The following is a 9,643-nucleotide window of genomic DNA, read 5'->3' on the forward strand; positions in this document are numbered from 1 at the left end:
ATCCTTGATGTTAGCTGGTGTGTCACTTCTCCTGACACCTGTGCTCTGCCAGCACCTTGTACCTCTCCGCAGCCCTCACACATGCCTGATCGTGTGTATCCGCCTGGCCGTCTCCCTGTTCACAGACAGCACCTGGCACAGAGTCAGGCTCATGGGTAACCGTGGACTGGACCCCCAAGTGAGCTTGTTTCTGCGCTCGCGACGGAGGAAGGGAGGCGTGGGGCTCCTCGGGCCCTGCTGGGATCACCCGGAATGTCCGCTGTAGGAGGCTTGGGTTCCTTGCTTTGTTTTCATTTCTCTTAAGTGTAGATCGGGGTTCTCTGTACCTCGGGTTCAGAAGCCGCTGAGTCAGGTGTCGCGTAGGGTAAGGAAAGAACTAGAAGCCAGGACTCTGGATGTCCTGCTCTGACATGAAGATAGCTTTGCAAAATGACTGGAATGCAAGAGACGGGGGGCAGTGCCCTCTAATGGGTGGAAGCGGGTTGTGGGACACTGGCCACTCCTCTGCGTCAGGCAGGATCGTGTGACCAGCAGAGGCATGCGGGGAGCCCGGGGCCCTCAACCTGGCTGCCTCCCTCCTTTTTGTATTCAGGGACACCGCTGCTGAGTCTGGTGCCTGAGCAAAGACGTGGCTGGTGACAGCATGACGAGCGAGGTGATAGAGGACGAGAAACAATTCTATTCCAAGGCCAAGACGTACTGGAAGGAGGTCCCAGCCACCGTGGACGGCATGCTCGGGGGGTATGGCCACATCTCCAGCATCGACATCACCAGCTCCCGGAAGTTCCTGCAGAGGTTTCTGAGGGTAGGCAGGGCTGCTGTGCTCTCCAGGAGGAGAGGCGGTGGCGCCGGTGGCACTGCCTGCTCTGCGTGGGGCGCCACCTTCCCACTCGCCGCCACAGGGTCACCCCAGTGTGTCCACGACCCAGGCCTTGAAGAGCGGGTGGGGCGGGGTGACTCACAGGCTTTGCCCCCAGGTCACCCGACAGGAGGCAGCTGTTACGCTGGGGCCTCTCGGTGCTGGAACGGAGCAGTCTCCTCACAAACTGTTCTATTTTTCCAGAGGCAAAACCTTTGCTCTCCTGCCGTGTTTGCAAGCATCTGGGCTGTGGGTGTTGGCCGTTCGGCCAGCACTGGCTTCTCATTCCTCGCCCCGCCACCCTCCTCTGTGCCAGGCTGGCATCGCCGTGGCCGGAGCCTCCCTGCCTGTCCCTCAGCAAACACCGAGGCTGCTGCTTGCCCCCTGCTCCACCCACGTTCCATCTTCCCAGATTTGTTCACTGAGTGCCCTCTTCCATCCTTTCACTGCTTGAATTCTTTATTCTCTCTCTGCTGCTGTCCTTTTAGTGGGGTCTCAGGAGTGACAGGAGATGAACGCACCTATTTGAGTTAACACCTTTAAGTGGAGGTTGGCTTTCACGTTAGGAACATGTGGCCCAGAAAAAGGCTGTGCTGTGCTTATGCCCACTGCTGGCCCCACCGGTGCCAGCTGCCGGCCTGTGCCCAGGCCTGATCTGAGTAGTTCCAGGGGCTCGTGAGGAAAGGCCCCTTCGCAGTGACAGGGTCCCTGTGGCTTTCTAACCCTTCCTTACAGTCTGTGCCTTCTCTGCTTTTTCAGGAAGGCCCAAACAAGACGGGAACCTCGTGTGCCCTGGACTGCGGAGCCGGCATCGGCAGGGTCACCAAGACGCTGCTCTTGCCCCTCTTCGGAGTGGTGGACATGGTGGACGTGACAGAGGACTTTCTGGTCAAGGCCAAGACCTACCTGGGTGAGGAAGGCAAGAGAGTGAGGAACTTCTTCTGCTGCGGCCTCCAGGACTTCAGCCCGGAGCCGCTCTCTTACGACGTCATCTGGATCCAGTGGGTGATAGGTGAGCATCCCGCACCCCTTCTCCACCTGCCTGCACATCTCTCACCGCAGAGGCCGGGCTTCCCGAGGCCGTGGAGCTGAGGCTCTGGCGCTGCTGCAGAGGGCGGCCAGCGGGCGTTCCTCGAATCCTCCCTGCACTCGCCAGGACTACAAGGTTCACTTGCTTCCATGTTTTGTTTCAACTCAGTACCTGCTGTGACCCATTTGGGGGCAGATTTTGTGGTCGAAAAGTTTTAATTGTCAGTAACTTGCTGCATTCAAAGAATGTGGAAATGAGTTTTCATAAGAAGGGGCTTTCAGTAAGAGGAGAAGTTGAAGCCCTGGCTGCCCCTCTGCTGTTCGCGGTGAGCGAGCCGTTTTATCACGCGGTCCTGCACCCACTTGGCCTGACGGCGTACCCAGGGTGCTCTCCTCGGCTGCCGACCTAGCAGCAGGCCACCTCCCCCAGGTGGGCGGCCCAGGCCTGCTGGGAACACGCTGGATTCGCCCTGTATTTTGTGGTCCTCAAAAGCCTGTTAGGAGTCGTGATGTAGGGAAGGAACTCTGTTTGGTACACTCCGCTGATCCAGGCCTAGGAGGGGCGGGTGGAGTGTAGGTGCTGGGCACGGCCTGGAAGTCACCCAGTCAGGGTGAAATCCCAGCAGCATACATTGTGATTGCCCTTGGGTAGGTGACTTCTGAGCCCGTTTCCTCTTAAAATGGGCTTTGGTAAACCCCTCCGGGCCGTTGAAAGCCAGTGGCCCTGTGTGTTCAGCACTGAGTAAGTGCTCAGCAAGTGGACACGCAGTGGCATGGAGGGGCTGGCATCCTTCCCTCGTGACGGCCTCTGCCTCCCCCAGGCCACCTGACCGATCAGCACCTGGCCGAGTTCCTGCGGCGCTGCAAGCGGGGCCTCCGCCCCAACGGCATCATCGTCATCAAAGACAACATGGCCCAGGAGGGCGTGATCCTGGACGATGTGGACAGCAGCGTGTGCCGGGACCTCGACGTGGTCCACAGGATCGTCCGCAGCGCGGGCCTCAGCCTCCTGGCCCAGGAGCGGCAGGAGAACCTTCCAGACGAGATCTACCACGTGTACAGCTTAGCCCTGAGATGAGCGGGGCTGGCAGGAGAGAGGGACCAGTGTGGGTGGGGAAGGACTGACAGCTGCACGCGGTCCACACGCTCAACCTCGATGGTTCGGGGGTGCTGAGCGGGGCCGCGAAATATACCTGTCTGCCGTCCACTCACTATACAGACTCTTATTAAAAAGGCATAAGGGGACCCAGTCGGGAGGGGTGCCACTGAATGGGGCAGCGAGGCCGGAGTGAGCGGCGGGGACTGGGCCCTGTGGGCCCATGCGACCCCTGGGCCTCCAGTGCTCGCCTTGTGGGAATCCGGCGGTCCCATCAGAAGTGAGACTCCCTGCTCTCCAGTAACACCACCTGGCCTTCCTGCCACAGGCCTGGCTGGCTTAAGAGGAAGAGAGTAACCACTAAAGCGGTTGCCGAGGACTTTATGCCTGCAGAGGGGAGGGGAGCGGAGCTGGGCCCGTGGAGCCTGTGGCTCTCGGCACCCTCCCGCCTGCGCTGAGCCTACATGGTGCCTGCCGAGTGGTGCAGTTGATGGGATGTCCACGTGCCGGGTGCTATTTGGAGATGGGGCCCTGGGGCCCTTAACGTGATTGTCACCACAGCCTGCAGGGAGGGGAGAGGCCTGGAGCTTCCCTCTCGGCTGTGCCTTGTGGCTCCTCCTTAGGGGGCATTTTCAGTCAAAAATAAAAGGGTGACCCCCTGTACTGGAAAGGCCTTCGCCAGTCTGGAGTGGTGCTTTTCTTTACTGGGACAACAGTGCTGTGCTGCTTGGAAACTCCTCTCCTGAGCTGGCCATCTCCTCGTGCCTCTGCCCACCTCTTCTTCGGCTGCCGTGGATCCTTTACCCTGAACTCGGGAAAGGGCGGTTGGGGGGGGGGGGGGGGGGGCGGGGGCGGGGGCGGGGCCGAAGTGTTATATACAAGGACCTTTAAGGCCAAGGGAAATCAGTTTAATTTTATAATATATCATTTGGTCGTCTCAGCTCATCTCCCAGGCGTTTACACAATTCACAGTGACCACCTGTGTGACTCGCAGACAGCCTGGTGAGGGCTCAGCCCAGGGCGGAGGCTGGCTTTCAGTCTCGCTGGCTTCCTCCGTCAGATGATCCCCCACAAAGCGAGACACTTTGGAAGGACAGCCCCTGGCCACGCATGATTGCTTTGTAGAAGGCATGGTCCCCAGAACCCCAGGTTTGGCACCAACAGCTGCCGCCAGAGCAGAGCCCTGCACCCCGGTGGGCGGCCCGGGCCCAGAGCTGCAGGTGCCGCAGCAGTCGGCTCAGCTTCCTCCCTGCCTGCCCAGAAGCACGCACTTTCTGACGCACTCTGGAGTGGAGGCGCGTGTAAAGGGTCTCGGCTGGGCTGTACCCCGCGGGCCCCTCCCGCCTTCTCCGGCCTCAGCCGCGTCTCCATGCAGAGCAGGCCAGCTTCCTGCAGCCCGCAGGAGGGCCCGGTCTCGGAGCTACCCTGCTTGTCTAAATGCCTGGCGCTTCCCTCAGGTTAAGAGGGTACAAACGTGTCCCAAATCTAAACCCGGTCCCTTGTTCCACTGTGGGCTGAGACTTGGGGGTGCTGCCAGAGGGAAGCGGGGGCGGTCTGCCTGGAAGACGGAAGCCTTTCCCCACCGGAGTGCTTGCAGCTGCCGGGTTCCACCGGGCTTTCTCTGTCCTCAGTAAGGATCCAGTCTCACCTCCAACATGCACCTTCTGACAGACGGGGCTGAAGGTTCCCCCCTAAGGCCGCCACAGGTACTTAAATCCACCAACAGGTTGAGCTGCCCAGACCCTGTTCCCTGCAGTCGCAGCTGTCAGATGTCGTCTTCGACGGTGCCACTGTGCTCACTGAGGAGGTACCACTTGAGCCTGTCGGGCAGAGGTAGGGCCTTGACCTTCGCGTCCACAGGCCACGGCTGAAGGTAGAGCCGGATGTAAACGCGACACAGGTGCTTGAGGGGTGGGGGGTAGCTCTCCAGCTGCCTCAAGGAGAAGTGAAGGGCCCGGATCTTGTCTGCCAGGCTGCCCACGGGATGGATATCGAAGTTTTCAGGCAGCTGGAGTTTACGGGAATTAGTCACCATGAGATCCAGGACGGTCTCAGCTTTGCGCAGCAGGTCCACGTGACTCTCGTCCTCCGCGCAGCCTGGGTGGGAGCAGAGCCTCTCGAAGATGATGTGGAAGCCGGACCAGCAGGACGCGCCGTGGAGGGAACAGTTATAGGCGGCCCCGGACTCCAGCAGGAAGCGCAGGAGAGGGAAATGCAGCTCAAAGCTCTTGAGGCAGATGTGCGTGAGGGACTCGTGGGCCGGGCACTCGCTGGGGTCGGCGCCGTGAGCCAGCAGCAGCTGCGTTACTTGGAAGCAGAAGCGGTTGATCAACTGGGCCTCCGCTTTGTCACCTCCCACCGTCTCGCCCAGCAGAAAGATGATGCAGGTGAACACGGTGTCCCCGTCTTTGGTGGTAGCCTTGACATCCGCCCCTAGAAGAACCAGGAGGGAGAAGAGACGGTGGGAGGAGGCCTTAAACCCTGGCAAAGCAATGCTTTGTGTTCCAGGGGGGCAGCGTGGAAGGACAAGGCTCACCTCCTTCCAGCAAGAGGCGGATGTTCTCAGTGTTGTGGATTTGCACCCCGTCACTGCTGGCCAGAGCATGGAGCAGAGCAGTCTTTCCTAGGGAGGGAGAGTGAGTGGGGGGCAGTGGGAGGCCAGGAAGCCGAGGTCAGGCCAATCCCAGAGGTGGAAGGGAAACACAGACCCTCGGGATCAGAAAACGAACTTCAAAAATGACTGACCTCTCTCAGCTAGGGCTGAGGGTGACAGGTTTCTTTTTTTTGAATTTTTTTTATTTTTTGAATTTATTTATTTTTTATATAGCAGGTTCCCACTAGCTGTCTGTTTTACACATGGTAGTGTATACATGTCAATCCCAATCTCCCAATTCATCGCACCACCAGCCCCCCTGCCACTTTCCCCCCTTGGTGTCCATACGTTTGTTCTCTACATCTGTGTCTCTACTTCTGCGTGGAAGATGACAGGTTTCTGGCCATTCTCTCTCCACTCACACAAAAATGGGAACAGAAGGGCCAGGGAAAGCAGGACTTTTCTAGACCCTGAGATGCTACCTGACATCTCCCGACAGGGAGCCCCGTCCCTCAGAAGCTGAGCACACAGGTACCCCATTTCCTCCTACAGATGCCCTTACGGGACCGACGATGCACTGCCTCTCAAGCCTCGGCGAGTCAGCAAAATGCACCAGTGTGCGCCCGGCCGTGCTGTGCCATCAGAGGGACTGCCTCCAGCCTGCCTGCCAAGCCATCGCCCCAGGTTACCCCGGGTAACCTCACAAGGCAATTCGGCCCAGGCCCACCCTGCTTCTCTACAGGAGGCACCCACCATGCTTGTCGGCCGCATTGACATCTGCTCCAAGGTCCAGGAGGCGCTGCAGGCAGGGCAGGCGCTCCGGCTCCTCGCTGGCCAGGTCCAAGGGGCTGCTCTCGTGGATCTGAGTCAAGAAAGCACAGCCACGTTGGCCCGGGGGCCTGTGAGCCGCTCAGGGCCCCGACCACATCCCCCCTTCAGAGCAGGCCGGGCCTGGCTCTTACCCGGTCCCTGCGGTTAATGTCGGCCCCGTGGCGCACCAGCAGCTCCACCATGTCAGGCTGGTTTCGCAGGACGGCGATGTGCAAGGCCGTGTAGTAGGTGACCGGGTCTGAGGGCACAGACACAGCTTACGTCAGCCCTGCCTGTCGGCACACTCTCGCAGGGTCCCAGGACCAGCCTGGCAGCCCAGCCGCAGTGCTCCGACCTAAGGGCTCCCAGCACCACGAGGGGTCAGGACACACTGTCTTCGTCGGGCAGTGCATGGAGTCAGGCCTAGGTTTGGGTCCTGGGGGTGTTCTGATTAATGGACATCGTACTTAATCCGGGTTTTGGTTCCTTCTGTAAAATGGGACCTAAACAGGGCTGTTGGGAGGAATACGCAGAGTGACAGCTCCGTAAGTCTTGCAATAAAAGGCAAGTTCTCACAGCTGGGTCTCCCAGTGGCTGACTTCACAACGCCCCCCCCACCTCTCTCAGCTCTGTGACCCTCCAGGAGCCTAGAAGCCTCTGAGCCTGTCCTCAAATGGGGAGGGGAGACACGCCTGGCCACATCCTGTGTCAGCACAAAACCCCCAAGTCGGCCCCAAGTCAGCCCTGCATGTCTCCTGGCCGACTCTGCCTGCCCTCCCAGGGTGAAAGCGAAGAGGGAAGGAATAATGGCTCCATCACCACCCCCAGCACACAAGCTAGAAGCCAACACCGTCCTGCTGTCATTTATGCCCAGTGAGTCTTATCTGTTTTCCCCTCTCCCTGTGGCAGGAACAAGAATGCAAGGTAGCACAGAATGAGTGTCAGGAAATTACATTCCCTGAGCTCTGGGCACAGCGCCAGCAGCCACATTTTCACATTAATGGAAGCAGGGATTTAGCTGGGAGCTGGGGGAAAGTTTGCTAAAGCAATCACATGGTAGAAGCAGTGGCAAACTCGCTCTTGATCAGAGGTGGTTAAGGGCCATTTGAAAGCCCGCAGGGGGATGGGAGGCCACCCAATGTGGGTTTCCTTAGTCATCACCCATGACATAAATGAGGGAAGTATCTCCCAAGAGAACAGTAAAAGCAGAGCCTGAAGGCTTGGCCGCCCACCCAAAGCAGGGCCACACTTAAGCCACCTACCCACCCCGGCCCCTCTGGGCTCCAGCTGACCTTCGAAGTTGAGGTTGGCCCCATTCCGCAGGAGAACATCAGCTGCACGCGTCAGTCCCAGCTCGGCCATCTTCAGCAGGGCGTTGCTCACGCCTTCCTGGTAAAATGGAGAGTGGGCTTTTCTCTCCAGCAGCTCAGTGAGAACAAGGATCCGGCTCTCCTCGCTGGCAACGTAACTGGGCCTGGGGCAGGAGAGAGGCAGACCAGTTGAGGGTGGGAACAGCAGTGGGACCAGCCGGCTGGGTACCCTGTGGGCAGGTGGCCTTTAGTCTCCTGCTGTCACACACAGGCAGGGCCCTGGCTCCGTGGGGCTGAAAGTCTCTTTAGGAAAGGTCGGTGGTAGAGAGGGCCAAGCTGGATCTGCTCACTGGAGCAGACCCCTCGGGTTTGCTGAGAAAGGATTGGGGCTGTCTTCAGCCTCCCTCCAAGCGGCCCAGAGAATCTAGCCCCTGGCTTGGGTACAAAGCCTCATACACCTGGACTGTTGGCACTGAAGGGAACTCTTGTGGCCAAGATCAAGTACCAGACACTGACACCCTCCCACCGCAGACACTGACTGTCCCTGAGTGGCAGAGGACGCCAGACCAGCCCAGGCAACCCCACAGCCAGGGCAGTCAGCAGACCTCCTCCCTCGCTCACACCCAGGGACGTCCGGTGTTCCGAAGGCTGAGCGCACACAAAGTCCCAACCCACCTACCTCCCTCGCCAAATCCAACGGGTCCCCAAAACGCACACCTGATCCCCCTTTCCTCTGCTCTTTTCTCTGTTCCACCTAATACACTATTTACTTAAGTTCACTTATGACTGTCGGTCTCTCTCCTCTGGAGCACAAGCATCATGAAGGCTGGGGGTTTAGCTCACTGACGTAGCCCTGAACGATGCGCTTTCTAACACCGTTCCCACCGGTTCACGGACAGACCCGCGCCTGTGCAAACTCGGCTATGGAAAAGCGCATTTCGCACTGCTCACAGATTCCACCCTGCTCCTCTGCAACTCCAGGTGGAGGGCACAGGACAGGCAGGGCGCAGGGTGGGGCCCTGAGGCGGAGGCCCTACCGACACCCCACCCTCCGGCCCTGCCTGCGCTAGCTGGGAGCCCTCACCACCGCCGTCTGTCTTATCTGTCAGGTGGGGACACCGCCCGCCTCGCCTCGCCCCGCCATGTTTGTAGTGACAATGAAAGGGATGCAGCTCCGGGTCGGAGGCGGGAAGGGAGCGAGTTACCCGTCCAGGGGCTCCTGCCGCTCGGGGTCCTGGATGCCCAAGGAGCCCAGAATCGCATCCACTAGCGGCTGGTACTCGAAGATAATCCTCCGGAAGCCGTGCAGGAACGGCATTGCGGCGGCCGCACCTTCCGTCGAGGCCGAGACGCCGATTGGGCACGTTCCGGGGGCCGCGGTCTCGGCCAGGCTTAGCCACTGCTGGTCCAGTGCCCTCGCCGGCCAACTGCACCGCCCAACCAACTGCTCCGCGCCGGAAGTAACACTGGAACTTCCGGCCCGCTCCGGCCCGGGAAAGAGAGCGGGGGACGACAGCGCCCTCTGTGGGCTGGGAGGACCGCGGCGCGACTGGGCGCGCCAGCTTGGGGGTGTCTCGGGGGGCGGCCCTGGGGGACTGGAGGGTGCGGACCTGCAGCCCAGCCGGATCCCAGCCCTTGGAGGGCCCGTCCCTTGCCTGCCCGGCCCGGCTCCGCCCTGCGATCCCGCCCGCGGCCGCTGGGCGTCGTCCGAGCTCCGCCCATTGAGCGAGCACACCGGCTTGACCCCTGTCCAACTCCCTCCCGCGGTGGAGGTGACTCGAACCCCCGGCGCCCGCGAGCCGCCATGGACTCGGGTCGGACCACGGCTGGGCCTGGCTCTCGCCTCGCCCCACGCTGACTGGACCACACCCAGCCCGACGGGCGATGGGGATGATTCCTGAGTCTCTGTCCCCTGGAGCTCCTGGCCCCACAGGCTGCCGTCTCCT

At 60.4% G+C, this 9,643-nt stretch overlaps 2 protein-coding genes across 3 annotated transcripts; one reads left to right on the forward strand and one right to left on the reverse strand.

The window, feature by feature from the left end:
- Nucleotides 1–592: 592 nt before the first annotated feature.
- Nucleotides 593–3,097, forward strand: NTMT1 (N-terminal Xaa-Pro-Lys N-methyltransferase 1). The gene is made up of 3 exons (XM_065879315.1): nt 593–805; nt 1,619–1,871; nt 2,710–3,097. The coding sequence occupies exons 1-3, from the start codon at nt 644–646 to the stop codon at nt 2,964–2,966; spliced, it is 672 nt and encodes a 223-aa protein (XP_065735387.1). The 5' UTR covers nt 593–643; the 3' UTR covers nt 2,967–3,097.
- Nucleotides 3,098–4,255: 1,158 nt separating this feature from the next.
- On the reverse strand, nt 4,256–9,152 carry ASB6 (ankyrin repeat and SOCS box containing 6). 2 transcript variants are annotated; one of them, XM_065879130.1, is made up of 6 exons: nt 8,903–9,152; nt 7,680–7,861; nt 6,540–6,646; nt 6,331–6,439; nt 5,521–5,607; nt 4,256–5,417 (listed from the first exon to the last, which is right to left on the reverse strand). In XM_065879130.1, exons 1-6 carry the CDS (start codon nt 9,013–9,015, stop codon nt 4,750–4,752), a joined length of 1,266 nt encoding a protein of 421 aa, XP_065735202.1. In that variant the 5' UTR covers nt 9,016–9,152; the 3' UTR covers nt 4,256–4,749. The 2 variants fall into 2 exon arrangements, with proteins under 2 accessions (XP_065735202.1, XP_065735203.1); XM_065879131.1 differs by lacking the exon at nt 5,521–5,607 and having other exon boundaries at nt 4,750–5,417; nt 8,903–9,015.
- Nucleotides 9,153–9,643: the final 491 nt, after the last annotated feature.

This window comes from Phocoena phocoena, chromosome 6 (assembly GCF_963924675.1).
Source record: "Phocoena phocoena chromosome 6, mPhoPho1.1, whole genome shotgun sequence".
NCBI lineage: Eukaryota > Metazoa > Chordata > Mammalia > Artiodactyla > Phocoenidae > Phocoena > Phocoena phocoena.